The 19,829-nt window shown below is 43.5% G+C and overlaps 1 protein-coding gene across 1 annotated transcript in view; it reads left to right on the top strand.

The window, feature by feature from the left end:
- LOC138467325 (calpain-13-like) overlaps positions 1 to 19,829 on the top strand; it is a 662,439-nt gene that overhangs the window by 541,799 nt on the left and 100,811 nt on the right. Inside the window, exon 16 of the mRNA XM_069607301.1 lies at positions 10,910 to 10,972. Coding sequence (XP_069463402.1) covers positions 10,910 to 10,972 — 63 coding nt within the window. The remainder of the gene's footprint in view (positions 1 to 10,909; positions 10,973 to 19,829) is intronic.

Below are 19,829 nucleotides of genomic sequence, written 5' to 3'. Positions count from 1 at the left end.
TATTCTATATCTTAATTATTGCTGAACGTGATCATTATTGTTTTCCTGTATCATTTCAAAAAGTGTTAAGAAAAGAAAAAGAATCCTAATCAAAAAAGTAGAGCATACATCCTCTGACACTTTCCAAAACATGAACTAGTTTTATAAGACCCCAGAAAATGATTGCACTGAACCTGGAGCTATCAGCACTATTTCTAATGGAGCACGTTGCCACTGATGGGTCAGAAATCAGAATGTGATTCTGTCAGAAAATGTAGGAAAATGTTGGCACATGTGGACTTTATTTTTAATCCTCTGTTATTGAGTGTGTTTTATAGCTTATATTTTGTCTGTACAGTGCATGTACACTGGATTGTTCTATTCATGTTTAACGACAACAGTGAGATATTTACAAACTGATTATGCAGACTGCAGCTGAGATGTGGAATAGCCCTCTTGATGGGTAGATTCCATCGTCCATAGACAAAGGTCATTGAATTCTACACAGAAGGAGAGCTTTCTTGTGACTGGCAATGTATGGTTGCTAACATACACCTCAATAGCCCAGAATAGTATATTAATAGAATAATTTAAAGTGGCAGGTCTGAAAATAAGAGTCTACAAAAGTGTTACAATGGTGAAATCCCTTTGAAAAATGCTTTGTATATCAGGCCCCAAACCAATCTTTATCGGATGGTAAGAATGGAATTCTTAAATCGTCAAATGCCAAAAGCATCATCATGAATAAATAACAAACTGGCTCAATGAGCTTCCACTCCATGATCTGGATCTGAGCAGCTGAACATACTTTTTCACTTATTTTATTTGCGACGTTGCGAAGTGATGGGTGTCTGCTGCCCATCTGTTTCTTGACATGACCCAGGTCCGGCAAGGATTTTAAAACATGCTCGAACTGCTGCTTTAAAAACCCTCATTAGATCATAGGCAATTGCCCAAATGTCATGGTGTCTCATTACTGCCACATGTAAGAAAATTGATGGAAGTGGTAGCAACAGCGCAACTGCAGTCCTATGTGGAACCACAGAATCTGCTCGATATATTTCAAGCTCCATTTAGACCTGGGTGCTGCACGGAAATGGTAGTGGTTGCAGCAATGGGTGAATTCAGATGATTGCTCGATCACAGATGCTTTGGGGTACTGATTTTGTTGGACCTGTCTGTGGCCTTCAACTCTGTCAAGCATTCCATTCTCCTCTCCTGTCTTTGTGAGTACAGGGTCGAAAATAAGGCTATGGCGTGGCTATCATCTTTTCTGACTAATAGAACTGTGCCTGTGGTTCTTCAGTCATTTGAATCAGTCATTAAGTCAGTAACCTGTGGTGTTACCTATGGGTCTTCCCTGAGTCCTCTCTTGTTTAATATATACACAAAACTCTTAGTGGACCTTCTTAGATCATTTGGAATCATGTGTTATATCTACGCTTACTTCACACAACTGATTGTTGATTTGGGAAATGCTGAAGGTCCTCAAGACGACAATTTTAGGGCATGTCTGGAAAAGACCAGTATGTGGATGCAAAAATCAGCTTAAATTTAACATTAAAAAAACTGAAATGCTGATGTGCTCCTCTGTTATATCCCAACCGCTACCCTCAATATATATAGACGCTTTAGCATCGACCTGCCTCTCTGAGTTCTGACCCTCCTCACTAGGCATGTGCCAAATTCCTGTCCTGAAGGCAAGTCCTGGGGTGTGGCTGGATGTGTTGTTATTTCTCAATGCCCAAATATCCTGAGTGTCTAGCATCTATTTCTTCTACCTACGCTAAGTAAAGAGACTCTTGGATTCTGTTGCATTCCCACAACGGATCCAATTGGTGAATGCTTTTATATCAAGCCGATTAGACTTCTGTAACGCAATTTATCTGGGTTTACCAAAGTCATCTATTTGAAGGTTACAGAGGGACCAAAATTCAGCTGCAAGGTTGTTCTTGAACTTGGACCGCAGAGATCCTATCTCACCTGCCCTTCATGCCTTACACTCTTTATCAGTTGGGCAACGTATACAAATCAAGGCTCTCTGTATTACTCTTACAGACTTTTACAACTCGGCCCCCGGCTTTTTGAGCAACAAGGTTCCACAGTATCAATCTTCTAGAGTGCTCCGCTCGGCCTAACCAGATCAGCTTGTTACCTACAAATTCAGATTGGAAAGGTGAGGAGGTGCTTGTTCTCATTGAGGTGGTGAAGCTCTGTAACTCCTTGCCTGAGGCCAGTTGTGGCATCTCAAACCACCTCGGCTTCAGCCATAAAGTAAAGACTACCTTGTTTATGGCATGATATTGTTTTTCCTGTTTGCGCTAAGTGGAGGGAACTGTACCTTGAGTGTCTCTTTCTGGTTGTTTCTCTTGTTCAGTGCCATGATACCTTTTCAAGGTGGTTGTTGAGCCCTATAAGTGTTTTACCATAACATATGATCTGTGGGGCAGGGGCACAGTATGGGATATAAAGCTACTACCTCAGGTTGGTTCAGAGAATACTGTTTGAATTTAAAGCTGTTGTTGGCCTAAATGTTGCTGCTTTATGAGGATGCAGTTTAAATAATGCAATCTAAATTCATCAGTGATGAGAGATTGCACTTTAGGAAACCTTTTAATGGAGGTTTGTGAAACTAGACAGGGTCTCATTGTGAGTTTGGCGGTAATTCAGTGTTAAATCTGTGAAATGACTGCCAAAGTCGAATACCATCATGACAATTTACCTTTCAAGTCTGACCACAGAAATTACATATGACTCCATGGGGATGTTTAACAGATTTACATCGAACAGTAATACTGTCTGGTAAATCGGCAAAATGCTGGAGATGCATCCTCGACTTTACCTCCCAAACCATAGTGCGGTCATGAAGGAAATACAGCAGTAAAGTGGCGATAGGGGAATTATATCCACTTTATCACCCTTTTTACAATACCGCCATAGTCATTAATGAGGCTTACACTAGTATGCAATCATTGTCCACTTCATCTCTAAAACTCAGGACATCCTGTCCTCACTCTCCTCCTATCACCTCTCCCCCTCTCTTCCCTGCTCTTCCTCTGGCCCTTCTGCAGCCACCCCTCCTCCCTCCTTCTCTGCCCTTCCCCTTTTTTCTGCTGATGAGGTTTCCAGACAAGTCCAATCTATGAAAGTCTCGTCTAAACAGATTCACCCCTGTCCCTCCAAAACTATCAAGGACCACATTGACTCCCTGGCTCCTGCCCTGGCTGACTTTTGCAACCACTCCTTCGCCTCTGGAGTCTTCCCATCCCCCCTCAAGCACTCCCTTGTGCACCCTCTCCTTAAGAAACCCTCTGCCGACCCCTCCTGTCCGGCTAACTATCGCCCAATCTCCATCACTCCCTTCCTGGGCAAGCTCCTGGAGAAACTGGCCATCTCCCAGCTTAACCTCCATGCTGAAGCTGTTGATAGTCTCCATGACCATCAATCTGGCTTCACAGCGGCCAGAAGCACGGAAACTGCTCTCCTGAACATCCGTGAGGACTTGCTCTTGAACCTCGACTCCAACACTCCGTGTGTTCTCATTCTGCTCGATCTCTCTTCTGCCTTTGACACTGACAACCATGCCATCCTGCTCAACCGTCTCCGTGATAACCTGGGTATCACTGGTCAGGCTCTGGCATGGCTGACCTCTTTCCTTTCCAATCGACCCTCCCAGGTCCAACTTGGGTCCTTCCTCTCTGACATCTTTTTCTCCACCTGTGGCGTTCCCCACGGATCTAATCTCTCTCCATGGCTGTTCAACCAGTATCTGGCACTCCTTGCCCACCGCATCGCCGCCCTCTGCCCCAACTTTCAGTGCTATGCGGACAATACCCAGCTCATTTTCAGGCTACCCTCAGCCTCCTCCTCTCCCTCCCTCATCTCTGACTGTCTGTCTGCTATCCAGGAATGGTGTGCTGCCAATGACCTCTGCCTTAATGCTAGTAAGACTGAGATCCTACTCATCGGCACACCCACTCCCTCCTTCCCTGCAGCTCTCTGGCCGGCCTCTCTTGGCCCTCTTCCTGCTCCTACCTGCAAGGCAAAAAACCTCGGGGTCATCTTTGACTCCACACTCTCCTTCTCTCCTCATATATCTGACGTCTCTAAGAAGTCACATTACCAGCTGCACCTCCTCAGAGGTATTCTTCACTTCCTCTCCTTCCCCCAGAAGCTCACTGTCTCCCGAGCCCTGGTTCTCTCGAAGCTGGATTACTGTAACAGCCTCTATCTTAATCTGCCTGCCTCCACTCTCCGCCCTCTGCAACTCATCCAGAACAGAACTGCGAGACTTGTCCTTGGCCTCAAGCCCAGGGACCGTATCTCTCCAGGACTGAAATCTCTACACTGGCTCCCAGTGGCTGCGAGGATTAAGTTCAAAACCCTCTGCATTGTCCACAAGGCCTTCTGGGGCCTGGGGCCTAAATACCTTCAACTCTCTCTTCCTAAATATCTTCTTTCCCGAGCCCTACACTCATCCGTCTCCAACTCCCTCAGGGTCAGCCGCTTCTCGAAGCAACAAGCTGGGGGTAGATCTCTCTCCGCGGCAGGGGCCTCCCTCTGGAACAGCCTTCCTGCCTCCCTGAAACTTGAGGAGAACCATCTCCGGTTCCGGAAGCACCTCAAAACCTTCCTCTTCACTTCTGCTTTCTCTCTCCCTCTCCCCTGCTAAATTCATCACCAATACTGCACTGATTCTGCAATCTGGGCCACTCTCACCGACCTCGGTCCTGGGCCCAGTCACTCTTCACTTGCACTGCCTCCCTGGCAACCCCTGCACTGCGGGACTGTCTCTGTATCACTACAGCTCCCCTGCCCCCCAGCACTTGTCTGCACTTACCTTGCACTTGCCACCAGCTGGCCCTATTTATTTATTATTCTATTTCTATTCTACTTATTTGTACTGCACTCCCCCCCGCCCCCTTCCCCTTGCACTTTTTCCCTTCCCCCTACCCCTGCACTTGCGCGGTCTGAATGACACCTGGCCTAGTAGGATCGTTGTCTGTCTTCCCCTTGTTCCCCCCTCCCTGCCTCGTCGCGCCTTGAAACACTTGTGTATAGGCGCGTTAAAAATGCCATATCATATCATATCATAACATCATGTACATACTCCCTCTTTGCAGTGCATGGAATAGCAGCAATGGGTCTCCCCATCATTGGGTCAGTTTCAGGGACACGTCCCTATGACAGTCCAAATTTGGCCCTATTTCATTTTTATATTGAATGGAGAAGGCACACTGGCTTCCGACAGATAGTTGAGTGGATGGTCTAACCCCCAGCCTAGGCTTTTCTGCGACTCGTTTCTAGCATGGTTACATTATGTTATGACAACCAAGGCAGCTTCAGAAAACTGAGGTTTGGCAAATCAGGTGCGGTAAGACGTAAGCAGTATATTTCATATTATTTCATAAATGAGAATGTTTTCAAGACTTTCCTCAAACTAGGATGGTCATTCAGTTTCCTCAGATTGACTTGCCGAGAGTTCCAGAGGAGCTCACTGAGAATCTATAGTCACCCCTGAATAGGGGTAAAATGGACCACTCAGCCCTCGCACCGGAATAGGTAAGATATATACCTCCTTCACATTTTGTGGTAACATGGCCAATGGAATGCTATGTTCTTAAGACGGGTGTGAAGGTGAATCAGTAGTGACCCAAGCAGAGTATAACAGTCCAGAATAAATGGAATATCCAATCAAGGTTCTATGCATATATTTATACTTTAATCAAACAAACCATCTGTACATAGAATGAATAGAAAGTAAGTTTCAAAAATCCAAACCATAGGAAGAACAGAGAAGATGCAACAGACTGTGGAAAGTAGCACTCTGAGCATAGTTTCAGGGGTGGTAGGCAATTCACTAGCCACAAAAAGGTTATCTTGGCTGAAGCAGAAGCAATTGTGATCTAAACAGTCTCTCCAGTGCAAGGTTCTGAGTCAACAGTACCTGAATTCAGTTCTTGGTGGACGGGCAAAGTCAGACCCGGTGTCGAACGTAGATGCGAGTGGATCAAGCTTAGTTCAGGCTTAGTTCAGGCATGTTGGATTGTGTGGGCCCAAGCAGCAAGTGGACGTTGAGTAAGGGCGAAGGGCAGCTCTCAAAAATGCAGGCAGGGTCCCAGGAATGCTTTGCGGATGGCCAGGCTGAGTCAGCTTTAACCGCTCGGAGGAGTCGATGAGTGCTGCTCCAGTGATTCGAGTCGGTGAGTGACGGTCATTAAAGTGATGATCTTGGGTGAGTCAATGTGCGATCAATGAGGCAGCAGTTCAAGAACTAGATGGGACGAACCATGTTTGTATCTCCCGGCTGGAGTCTTTCTCCAGGTGCAGAGAATACAGAGTGACCATTTCGGTGCAGTAGAGTAGGGAGCTTCCGCTGTTCTGGCTCTCCGGTTCCTGTGAGGCCTACTCAGGGGGACTCGAGGACAGAATGGTTCTCTTTTTAGCATGTTCTCCCAGCTCAGGAGATTCTGGAGCAGAGTGGTAGGTCGTGATCCACAGCAGAGGTGACACCCAATGTGTTCTGGATGTGGGTAGGGATCAGGTAATTCTTCTGTCTTGGATTATTCCTGCTTCACCTCAGGCTATAACTTTCCCAAAGTTAGTCCAGTGAGATCTTCAGAGTTAATCTGTGGCCTTAAAGGATCCAAGAGGATCTGAACGAATTTGAAGAAGAGGATAGGAGATTGGACTTAAGCAGCCTGCTTTAGTGATTCAATCCCTGCTCTTGAACGGAGTGGACATTGCCCTTCTGAAGTCACACCCAAAGTGTTTTGCTCCAAGGGAAGTGGAGGGGACAGGAGAGAGAGGTAAAATGAGAATCCAGATGTTGGAAGTGGAAGACTCCTTGCATTGACCAGTGCCCTCCTGCCTATCGTAATCCCATCCCTTCCCTTCTCACTGAGAACAAAAAAACCTTAGAGATGCAGCACCCTGATGTGATGCTACTCCTTTTGAATCAATGTGGTTATTTGATGCCTGGGCCCTGGATAGCTGGCTGCTGTCTCGGGTGGAGGGTGTTACCTGCCCTCAGAAAGAGATCAAAGAGGAGGCCCAGAACTACGAGTGCCTGTCCTGCCATTTAGCAGGCTCTGCTGACCAGAATACACATCACCTTTCACAGCAGAGCTGACACATGTGCGATATCACTTGCAATGTAGCAGCCGTGATCTTAAGTAATACCATGCACTATGCCTGAACTCAGGCATAGCTTTATTTGAGAGATTATCCTGCCACCATCATCATGATCATCATTTGGGTACAGGGGTGCATATCTTAAATGCTGCCCTGCACGGCAAAGGCCTTTCTTTCACTGCTGCTGTCACATGGGCATCTGTGACCTCTGGACCTGCTCGGTGCCACGGGTAGAGCAGGCGCTGCGAAAGAGGATACAGATGCAGCAAGTCACAGATACATACTGTGCTTTTGCCATGGGGCTTGTGAATGGGGAATCTGATCATTAGATAACCCTTTCCGAGACGGAACTACATGCATCATTTATTTATTCGATAAAAATCAAAAAAGCCAGGTCTTTGCTCCTTGCTAGTTGGCAGTTCCTCACAACCCTCAGTTTAAAGCATGTTTTTGGAGAGGAGAAAATTAGCAAGTTTGATGATCAGTGGTATACATTTTGAATTTCTTTTTCTTGAAAAAAAAGGCCAGAATCATCCGACAACTATGCAAAAAACACAAAGATTTGATCTTGATTAAACAGCTGGCAGGTAGCCAATGAAGATCATGCAAGATTGCTTTAATGTTGTCATAGCAATGTGACTTAGCAACCAGGTGCGTAGCACCACTTTGCACACTCTGAAGTTAAAGGGAACATGAACTTTGTCAGTATAAAATACTAGCAAAGTGTACCTGTTCTCTGAACGGGTTCTGTGGACAAACGGGACAACACTCATCAATTGTTGAAAATCAATGATCCTTTAGCTCACTGTTCTGATTCGCTTATTGCTTGATGTGCTTTGCACTCTGAAGTAAACTGCACTGAGAATGGGCGTGTGTGGCTGGCTGACATACCCCAGAGCAGACGTTGGGGGAAGGCGAGAGTTGGTGTGCTGCTGCACACTTGGACCTACTGTGCTCTCTCCCAACCGGTTATCTCAGCCTGACATGGTGCAGTTTGTTGCAGTGCATTGTGGTGCAAATGTCCCAGAAACCATGCATTTTAGGTTTGAGGACTGGTCCATTTACGACCACATTGATGTTTCGCCAATTTCAGGCAACCATCTCATGTGTGAAGGTGCTGAAATCCAGGGAAAGGGGTGAGGTGTCCAAATGTTATGTAGCCTGTCATGTCCACAGCGTCCTAACAAGTAGCTATGCAGAATTTAGTGGAGGTTTATAAAACGGTGTGGACTTGTATAAACCACAAACTAATGTTGACGTGGGCTGAAATCCGGGAACCAGACGGGGTGTCCACATTTCATTTAGCCAGTATTATCCGGAGGGTCCTAACAGTTAACTGTGCAACATTTTGTGCAGATTAGTGAAACGGTGTTGCATTTTCTAAGGAACAACGCTTTGCCACAATCCCAGCCACCCACACATTTTCACTTTCATAAATATAGATATGGCATGTGTGTAATCTATGATTGATATGACTTATGAGATGTTGAATTGATCCTGTCAGAGGGATTTAAGAAAGGGGCGATTCTTCTCTAAGTTTTTAACATAACCTTACCAATAAATATCCTCACCTACAATGCATCTGTATGATGAGATCACAGCCAAAACAATCCTATACAGCATTATCAGATCTTGCAGGCAATACATGAAAAATATTGAGTTGTGAATGAGAGTGATAAACGAACCAGATTATTACCATTCCTATAGAACGATGCTCGGATGAAACATTTCTCTGGGAGACTGGGATAAATCATGAGACCTTCAGTGTTTAAACTTGTTAATCCAATGTGTGCCCACAGCGAGGTTTAATAGCATGATGGTATGAATCGAATGTTAATAAGAAGGTCATTTTGGCATACTCATTTGGCTCTAACTGTGCCCTAGATTTATAGGAAAGGGATGGAGAGGCTACAGCTAATCGGGTGGCCAGGAATGCGGGTGTAAGGCTCCAATAATTGCGTGCATTCTCTCCCAGGCAGCTGAGCAACTCCCATGAGCCCACCCTTTATCACTGCACCTCCCTCTCTACCCACCGAGATCCTCAGGCACCACCCCACAGAGTCCCACACACTCATGACGCCCACTTACCTGCATTGCATAATACTCTGCCAGTCTGTCCTTACTGGCTACCTCCATATCATGGAAATAGTAAACTGACAACGTCCCTTTAGTATTTCCCCAGAAGCCATTTTGTTTTGTAGATTCTTTGTATGGGAAGTCACCACTTAAGGAAAGAATTCTGAGGGTGATAATAGCAAAAGCCATGTGGGGCAGCAACACCCTTAAGGCTTTTGCTTTGCTTGGCTCTGCTTTTGGCTCGGGGTGGCAGGATGTTACCTCTCCTGTTATCCCTCCATAGCAGCTTTTCATGGAATTCACAGACAGTAGTCCTGATTGGAGTGAGTGACATTCAAGCTAGGGGAACGAATCTGCAGATCTCACACCAGAGTCCCCTCAGCCCTTGGAACAGAATTGTCCTCTTATTTTATGATGACCAATCTTGGAGGCTAAACTGAAACATGATTGGTTGGAATTGTGTTTATTTTAGCTAATAAGAACTTCCAAAGCGTTCTGGCAAGCTGATTGCATGGTAGGCCTGGCCACACTGGGTGCTGGCCCTTTGATTGGCTATAGTTTCTTTCTGATTGGGTGTAATGGTAATCCTCTCTGCTGTGTGATATCCTGCCCAATCAGAGTTCAAAAAGGATGATTTGCTCACCCCTATTCTTAACCTGTAGAGCAATTCAACTTGACAACTTTGCAGAACATATACACAAATTCATGATTAATCAATGTATCATGTGTGTTCATACTGGTATAATGAAGAGTTGTTTATTTCATACACCTATCCATATTAAATAAAGTTGCATGAAAGTCAATGTAAGCAACACAAAAAGAAAAGGAATAAGGACATAGTTCTGTGATGTTGTACTTGGAACAGTAGGAAATATTCAGTGACTGCATATGTAACAGAGTCTCATTACAGGAAGCACTTTTCAACCAGGGAAAAGCAATATTGTGCACCTTTGTCAATATACTCAAGGTTGGGGAGCGAGGTGTGCATTGAATCAAGCATGCATATTGAGCACGGAAGTAAAATCTGCTCCTTGATAAGTTAAGGGAAAGAACATCTGTTGAGTTCTTGGTAATAAGGCAATCGATCGTTTTCTACAAATGCAGCAATCCTACCTCACACTTGCTGATAGAAAGTAACTGTGACCCCAGCTTTAGCTGCTTTGAAAAGTTCCCATGAAGTGATGCCTTTAAAAAAGTAAATTCCTTTGACATCTTGATCGTGTAAGTCAGTGACATCCTGTTACATGGCACCCCCCCCCCCTTTACTTCTCCACATACACTTATGTTGTCAAACATTCACTTCACCATTTACTTTGTCATGCATTTACTTTGTCATGCATTTACTTTGTCATGCATTTACTTTGTCTGCATCTTCACATTGTGAAGAAGGTAATGGATGTGGTTTAGGATAGCATAAGGCTAGATTTGGGGTCAAGCGGTAGCAGGGGGAGAATATGGGGTTGAAAAGTAAGGGGGGGTGCACATGGTCTCCCACTGCAATGACAAACTAAGAGTTTGACGAAGTAAATGTGACAAATTAAGTGCTGGAGAAGTGAATGGTGACTTAAATACAGACATCCATCCCTGCTGCATTGGCATCCGAAAGCACTTGGTTGTTTGATATGTCAGATTCTTCCTATGGTTAGAAGTAGAAATGTAAACACCTTGATAAAGCGACCTTCCTTGTTTCTGGGTTTTAACACTCTTTGTTTCCTTGCAGATTGCACCACAATCCCACCAGGATTACCCCTATGGACTCATATTTTCACAATATGCAGAACCGGTAAACTGAACACGAAAACCGTATCAATGTATCTTTGTTTATTTGAGTCATTAAATCTTTGTACCAAGATTTTTGAATGGCATGTTACTCATTGTTTGATCATCAAAGCATGCATGCGATGTGCCTATGACCCTGAGTGTACCTGTAAGCCTACACATATGAGTACACCATGATTCCTTGCTCTGTATAAAGCACTCATCATCCCTTTGAGTCAAGCACACACATATCTGCAATAAACATGATAATTTGATAAGGGGCATGTGACAAGGACGATTATGCTCGTTCTTTTTGAATAGACTTATTTATTTATTTATTTATTTGTTTATATAGCGCTAAAGCCCGCAGGAATCAGAGCGCTTCCAAAGAGACAAGACAATAGAGAATAAAGACGGGACAAAGACGTGAACCACGCCATTGTTTCATCATAATAGGATTGTCGTAATTCCAGAATTATTTGAATAGCAGTGTTTTCAATTTCTTCCTGAACTGAATATAGTTGGATTCAAGTTTCAGTGATATTGGTAGTTCGTTCCATATTTTAGTGCTTTTGGTCGGGAAGGCCTTACCTAGGCTGTTTTGCTTTTTCTTTACGGTAGTTTGCAGTAAACCTATATTGGAAGATCTAAGGCACCTAGATGGCGCATGCCACTTAAACTGTTTCTTAAGGTAGGCCCGAGCTTTTCCATATAGGCAACGATGGACCATGGTGAGTGACTTGAAGATGATTCTCTCTTCCATGGTCAACCAGTGAAGAGCTTTCCTGTCTCCGGTGATATGTTCCCTCCTTGGCCTGCCTGTAATTCCCCTGATGGCGTTATTTTGGATCACCTGACATTGTTTCAAACATTTGCTGTTAGCTCCCAGGAGCAAGGAGTTTCCATAATCCAGTCTGGATAATATGGTTGCTCTGGCAATGATGGTGCTGTTCTTTTGATCGAGCAGAGGTCTGATTTTTTCAATAGAATTTGATGGTACTGGCAATTTTTCTTTAGGTAGGCTGTATGTGCCTCTGCTCCCAAGGAGGCTTGTAGATAAACTCCTAGAGTTTTCACTTTTTCAGATATTGAAATGTGGGTGTTTTTGATACAAAATGAGGAGTAAAGGGGACTCAGTTTCTTTCTGGCCTGTGTGGATCCGAAGATCATGAGCTCGGTCTTAGAGCCGTTTAGGCACCTCCAGTTGTCCTTCATTCAACTCTCGATGGTGTTGTATAAGGTTGAAAGTTTGTCGCTATCCTTTTTGTAATCCCCACTGAGCTCAAAAACCAGTTGGGTATCGTCGGCAAAGTTCGTAAAGAACATACCCATTTGGGACAGCATGGTGCAAAGGCAGCGCATGTACAGATTAAACAGCAGTGGGGATAAGCTGGCTCCCTGTGGAACTCCACAGTCCACCAGTTTAGTGTTTGAGGCTTTATTTCCCCAGACAATCCTGGATTGCGTATCTTGTAGGAATTTAGCTATCCACTCGGTAGCCCCTGGTGAGCAGTTACCTGAGTTTTCGAGGGCCTCTCAGAGTTTTGCATGATCTAGCAGATCAAATGCTGCCGAGAGGTCCAATAAAATTAACAAGCCTGATTTGCTCTTTTCCAAGATGGACAACATTTCGGTCTGAAGGTCTAAGAGGGCTGACTCAGTACTATGACTGGACCTGAAGCCGGATTGTTGAGGGTGTAATAGGTTGTTCTAGTCCACGTAGCTTTGGAGCTGTTCGGTAGCTACTTTGTCCAGAACTTTCAGCAAAAAATTGCAGTTTGTTATGGGTCTCAGATTAGCTGGATCTTGTTGGTCTAAGTCGGGTTTCTTGGGTAAAGGAGTGTCTGTGACTGTTTTAATTATGGTAGGTACAGTTTGGTCCCTAAATGAGGCATTAACCATTCTTCTGAAGAAAGGGGCAAAAATGTCTGGGTTGTCTAGGATGAGTTTGGGTGATAATACATGTTCCGAGCATGAGGTGCATCTCATGTTAATGAGTGTTTTCTTCATGTCATCTAAAGTAATGGACCTAAATTGAAATTTAGGATTTTCTAGCTCATTCTGATTTCGGTTGGATTAATCTTGATCGGTATGCTTGTGGTCTGACTGTTTAGAATGGTCTCTCTGGCTTTAAGGATTTTATTGTGGAATGCAATTTGAACTTTCTCACAATCTGTTTCTGTGGGCTGGAATGGTGGGGTGAGTGTTCTGGGTTTATCTATGGATTTAAGAATCTGAAATAGCATAATAGCCTGCTGTCACTTAAGGGGTTAAATCCAAACAATAAACTCCCAATTGTACTTCTTTAGACAATGAGTAAAGTTATGCAAAGCAACAACCACTATTTTTTAGATTCCCAAAAAAGTAGCCCCTCTCTATCAGCGCTGTATGCGAATGAAGTATAATACCTTAAAAGTGTGATTCAGAGAAATTCCAAATTTGCATGATTAACAAGAAGGTAATGTTAGAACCAAATGCAACTTCTTACGAACAGGTGAGACAGAGTATATTCTCATGGGGAAATGATGCTGAGTTCTAAAACGCAAACCATATTCACCTCACGTCAGGCGCACAAATGGCATGTGGGTGGGTCAAAATGCCAAACGAAGGTCTAAATCTCAACGTGTGACACATGTTTCAATGGGCCATATGAAGCTGGGCAACAGGAGACAGGGTTCAAGTTGTAATGTTTCTAGAAATAGTCACGATTTTAAGCCATTTTTGGTATTATTTGAAGAAGACCAAATAAAAACATGTAATTTTCTTATCTTTGGACATGGCCTCAAAACTATGCATACCCAATTTTCACAATTCTGATGTTTTTTGGACACTTTGATCTAAACCTATATCTCATTAAATTACACCATTGCATCCCAGTCACACCCTGAGCACAGCACGTGTCCATGCATATTTGGCCCTCGGGTGGGGCAGTCTACTTCCCAGGTAACTCTTCTCCTATGTCCACCATATTCACCTTGCACATAGTCCCTTCTGGGCTCTTTCACTTATGACAGCTTGATGGGCAATCCCTGATTTTTCCATCTGGGGGTCTAATAAATTGCATTAACATCTAACAGAAAACAAGCCTCCATGCTTCAAGACAATGCCCAAGTCCATCATGCATTTACTGACACATTTCTCTTTTATATACTTGATGCTGCCCTCATTATTATTAGTAGTAGTAGTAGTAGTATTAGCATTATTATTAGTATTATTTACATTACAGTATTTATTGAGCATGGACCAAGCTTTGGGGAACAACAGAGTGTTTTACACGTCATATGACAAAGGACACGGTTAGTGAAGCAGAGATACAAGGGAACAGGGAGCAAACAATGGGGCAAGGCGGGCAATTTTGCATCAAGAGATCTGCAAGCAACCAAGGGAGAAAACAGGGAGGGGAGTAGACCACCCAGTCTCAGGTTGGGTGGGGTGTTTAAGTTGTATGGACTTAGGTGTTAGGGAAGAGTCATCCCCTTATAAATACAGTCTTAAGATCCATCCTGAAATGTAAAGTGTGGGGGCAAGTCTGGTGTTGACATGCTGGAGGTTCCCCTCATGGGTTATATGCTGCTGCTCAGGAGCATTTGTGCATGTACATTTTCTGATAGTGCATGTTTTTATCAATGATCAATGATGCTACAGGCAGCATACAATCTCCATCTACATTCCATCCCCTTTCTCACAACTACACATCTAACCTGTTTATTTTGCTCTGTTCCCCCTTCATTTTCCATCGCGTTTGATGACCTTTACAACTTCTCATAGACTAAGCTTTGGGTATCCCTGATAGGGGCAGAAATAACCCTCATTGTTGTGCACTATATAAACATGATTAATGCACCCCACGCCCCTGTCTGCTATAACGATTACCTCATCCGCAAGCTTTATGAACTGGTATAGCTCTCAGATTAGCCGCACATCATTGTGACTGCACACAGAGCCAAGGGCATGCTCTCATTGGAAGGTCCACTCATCATGGGAGAGCTACACTAAGATCATGCATAGCCGTGGGCATAATTCTCACTGTGGCGTTCCTTCTCTTAATGAGAGCACTGCGCTGAAAGCAGCCTGCAGACGCACCACCTGCACTGCTCGACTACTCGCCCCCCTTGTCCACTGAGTTGCACCTGACAGATGCAACCTGGGATTTTGAAAAGCCCACTCTTAGCTCCCTCTTAGAGTACTGGGCCCACCCCCATCCTCCACAATCTTCGCCAAGCTGCACCTGGCAGACAGACCCGCCTGCCCATCTCTCCTTCCTTGGACTGCCACACCACTACTTTGCTGGGCCGCAACCAGCAGTCGCTGTGTTGGAGGCCTCATCCCCTCCTACTCCCTCGTCACGTACAGTACATGCTCATTAGCATGTGACCATAGAAAATTTGATCACAACACAACAACCAGCAATTAGGGGCTAACATAAATGTTATATCTCCACCTGCTGGCCAAAAAGCCTGAAAATGTTCAATCTGCTCTTATTTTGATTTTCTAAAATATAATTAAACATTTCCAGGCTTTTCACCAGCAGGTGGGGATATTACTTTTCTTTGTTAATTTAAAGAACAAGGGATGTACTAATACCCTCACAAACCATGCCCTCTGGCCGTACCAGGAGTTATTGGCCAGTGTGCCTTGTTAAACGCTCTTGCTGGGCTAGGGTTTTCATGGCCCATAACACCAGGTACGTCTCTCAGGCTAGGTATGCACAGCTGCATTTGCACATGGAAGTCATTACTGACCTCCTCTCACCCGATCAGAATGTTTAGAATGCAGTTAATAACTGGAGTATTTACTGCACTGTAGACATTCTGACTTCAGAAACATTCAGGGGAAAAAGAGAACGCGTTTCTCTGCATTCAACAAACATCTATGCAATTTCCCAGCAATATTCCTTTCAAAAAGACATTCCAAACTATTTTAGCACAACAAAGTGAAAGCTAAAACAAACACCAATGTTTTCACTTTTGTAAATAAAATCTGTCCACTTTAACATTGCACCTAAAGCAAGCTCATGCTATAACTGTTTGCAGATCAACCAAGTTTACTATTAACATGCTTACCGGATAAAGACAACCTAGCTATTTAAGTATTACAAAATGAAACCATGTATAATGTACTAACACCTCTGTTTTACTCATTATTAATCTATAATATTTCACTTCACCAGTAGAACTCCAAAAACGTTATCGCGCGATAATGACCCCTCCCTCAGTCTATACGGCTATATTAATATGACATAACTAAAGACAAGCACAAACTCGAGCTGGAGAGATTAACCTACATCTAGGACAGAATTGGTACTTTTTCTGGATAAAGGTCTTTGTCGACCAACGTAGAGGCTCAACCCATCTCCATAATCTAACCATTTGCATATACTCACACACTGTATACACTCATTATATTAAACTGAGATATTATGGAGGACAGTAAACAGAAATGTCTTGCCTGAGTATTGAGCTGCGGTAAAGTGAAAGGCCAATATCTAAACAGCTGTTGAAGGGCGCAGATGTCTCATGCCATATGTGTGGCAGTGAGACTGGAGGGGTGGTGGTGGCAATCAGATAGGAGCCTAGCCCCCCCCATCTCTTCTTGCTGGTGTGAGCATTAAGAGCTCAGGAATGCAGTTATCATAAAACATAGTGTGGGAAACAGAGACGAATGGGAAAGGATATTTTCTGCTAAAATGCAGCCAGTTCCACTTCATGGGAAAAGTGACAGAGCAATATCAAGCCACATTTTAAAATGAGGAGAGTCCCCTGAGGCGGTGAGGAGAAAAGCAGTGAACATTGAGCAGTGAAAACGAATGCAGTGCGAAGGTTCCCTTTTGTTATAAGCATAAAGGGAATGATAAAATGATAATACAAAAATATAATTGGTGCAGGCTGCGGAAAGGATTATACAAAAACATGAAAGAGAAAAAGAACGGAAACAAAATGAAAAGAATTGATGAAATAATGAGTATGGCAAAAGGATGAAATATGAGGGCACAATAACAGATTGGACAAGGCAATTAATATGGAAGAAATTGAAAAGTTCTGATCTAGATAGGTGGTTGGAGTTTGGTTTAGTTGGTGTTATGAGTATGTGTAGACAGCCAAGGCTGGGAGGGAGTAGGTTTGCTCTACAAGATTTTTTAATGGTCCTTGGATGGATTTCCAGAGCTAAAGCAAATTAGTGTTGCCACTGACCCTCTCACAGTCCCACCAATATGCAACATCCTTGCGATATAGCTCTGCGATGAACTTTGGATAGTTTGGTGTCACTAGGTAAAAAGAGTGTGGGGAGCAGGGAAGCATTTTATTTTCTCAGTTTTGCCCGAAAACAGTGGGTATAAGGAGTACAAAATAATAACTGAGGGTATTTTTAGTTCATAGCAGCAGGTATAAAAAAAAAGTTTTAAAACAAAAATTTATATTTTTACAGCTACAGTGACATTGGGGGTGACAAATCCATGTAGTAACCAAGACCGACCCTGCGTAGTTTCAAAGTGATGACGGTGCCAGCCTCCTCAGGCCATGTTACCTAATAAATTAGGACAAGTTGCAAGACCACTTAGAGCAACATGGCCTGAGTGGGCCCTTCCTCGCTTTGAAGCAAAGTAGGATGGTCGGTCCCTGATACTGCATGGATGAGAGTCCCTGATGCCTATTGTGTGGTATTGTACCAAAATGGAGAGCAACAAAATCATTTCAAGGTTCACATTTCACCACAATTATGTGTGAGGCGGGTAGGGTAATGGGGGATGCACCTGCATATAATTGCAGTGACGTGAAAAGAAATGAAAAAAAAAGAAATCGGCAATTTGTTTTCTCAGTGATCACATCATTCTAATTGTTCTTTTATAATGCACTTAATACCATCGAGTGGTTTCTAAGCACACAACTGGATTTAAACCTGTGTTGCAAGGCATTTGTATTTTTTTTTATTTTTATTTTTTTTGGATTTGTAAAGCGCACTAACAGCCCAAATGCATCAAGGCGCTGTTGCATGAGAATGAACATATTAGTAGCGTGCTGTTCCCTTAGTTACATTCCTGTTAATTAGTCTTGGTTACATTGAGCTTGCAGACATAATATACAGAATATACAGAGTATACCTCATTACAAAAGATTGGGAAACGTGTTTAGTTAAACAACATTGTTTTTAGTGCTTTCCTGAATGCTATGTGGGATTCCATACCATTCATTGAGGTGGAAGAGCCTTCTAGTGTGCTGCTGCCTGGACAGAGAAACTGGAACCACCAGCCTGAATCCTCTGCATTTTTGGGAAGGAAATCCTATTAGCGTTGGCAGATCTTGTGGGTCTGGCTGAGGTAGTTTTGAAAACTCTTTGGGCGAAGTATATGGGTGCTAGTTTATGGACACATTTGTGTGTCAGAGCGAGGGTTTTAAAGATTATTCTGTCTTAAATGGGGAGCCAGTGCACATGTTTTCTGGTTTCAGAGATATGTTCTCTCTTGGATATGCCAGTGGCAGCCCTTAGAGCATTATTCTGGACGGTTTGTAACTTCATAATGTTTTTTGCTGATGTCCCTACAAAGAAGGCATTACAATAGTCCAAACGAGATCCAAATCTTGCAATTGTGATACAGTTCTGTTCCGACAAGAAGGGTCTGGCTGCGTTGATCAGTTATGCGTGGTATGCCGAGGAAGACGCTATAGTTGTGTTGCTTCCAAGATTAATGCGTAGCCCCTGAACTATCCTTCCTCCACATAAATCAATGTTGTGTCACTGGCCATGGATTTTGCCTATGGCCAGTGATTTTTCACCCCTGGCGTCACTGTAGCTGCCCAGGGAATATCTCACTACAGATTGCTGGGTTTAAAAGGTGAGCAGCTTTTACACTTTGACAGCATATGTATTCGAACATTTCCTCTCTCAGGTCATTCTGCTGGTGTTCATTACTTTTTTTAAAAGGCCAAGGCTGGTTTGTCTTGAGCACTTTCTTCTAGGTGGAAGGTAAGTTGAACCACTTTTGTATATTCCACTTTAAGATATATGTTCACTTACTGTGTGCATATTCATGGGGGCCTGCTTTTGATGTTTGTTATGGCGGCAAAGGTACTTGGGCATATGTTCTTGCAGCTGACCATTTTTTTTCCTTTTGCATGATGCTAATGTGGTTAGTTGGGGTTTTGCAATGTATTACAACAGTCACCAAGAGATCAGCAAGTAATCAAGCAGCTTTTAACAGGCTGCTTAACCAGTGTGTGATGAATGGCAAATAATGTATTCTCCCTGTGCATTGCCTAAAAAATGGTGAGTTCACGAAGCCTGCCATTTTTTATACATAACAATACCACGAATGACAGTAGGCAGGGCCAAAGGTCGTGGCTAGTGGTCTGGAAGTGTTCTAAAATATGCCAACTGGTCATGGCCTTTTGCCATAGCTAGTGGTCTGGTAGTGTTCTGAAATATACAGTGGGCACGGGCGAAGGTCATGGCCAGTGGTGCAGAAAGAATCTATGGAGTAACAAAACCCTTGAAATTGAAGTAAAATCTTTAGTTGTGGGACGTTAAGGTAAGAACTTAATGCAACAATCCCTGAAATTCAGCTAAAGCCACCTTAACTTCAGGCCCCCTGTTGTGCAGCCTCTGGCCACAATGATGACATTACAGATGACATGACAGATCACATCACTAATTACATCATCTATTACATCATTGATGACATCACTGATGGATTCTCTGGTAACATCACTATTTACATCATATATTACACCACTGATTACATCTGTGATGGCATCAGACATATTTTCATTTATAACTTAGCTAATGAAAGCTTTGATTAACTAAATGTGCCATACGCAAGGCTGTGGACCTTGTGCATGGCTGTAAACCATGGCTAGTGGCTGTTTAGTGTTGTGCAAAATACAGTG

The sequence above is a fragment of the Ambystoma mexicanum genome, chromosome 4q (assembly GCF_040938575.1).
Source record: "Ambystoma mexicanum isolate Mex_15411 chromosome 4q, UKY_AmexF1_1, whole genome shotgun sequence".
Classification (NCBI taxonomy): Eukaryota; Metazoa; Chordata; class Amphibia; order Caudata; family Ambystomatidae; genus Ambystoma; species Ambystoma mexicanum.
This window is presented reverse-complemented; position numbering and strand designations above follow the sequence as displayed.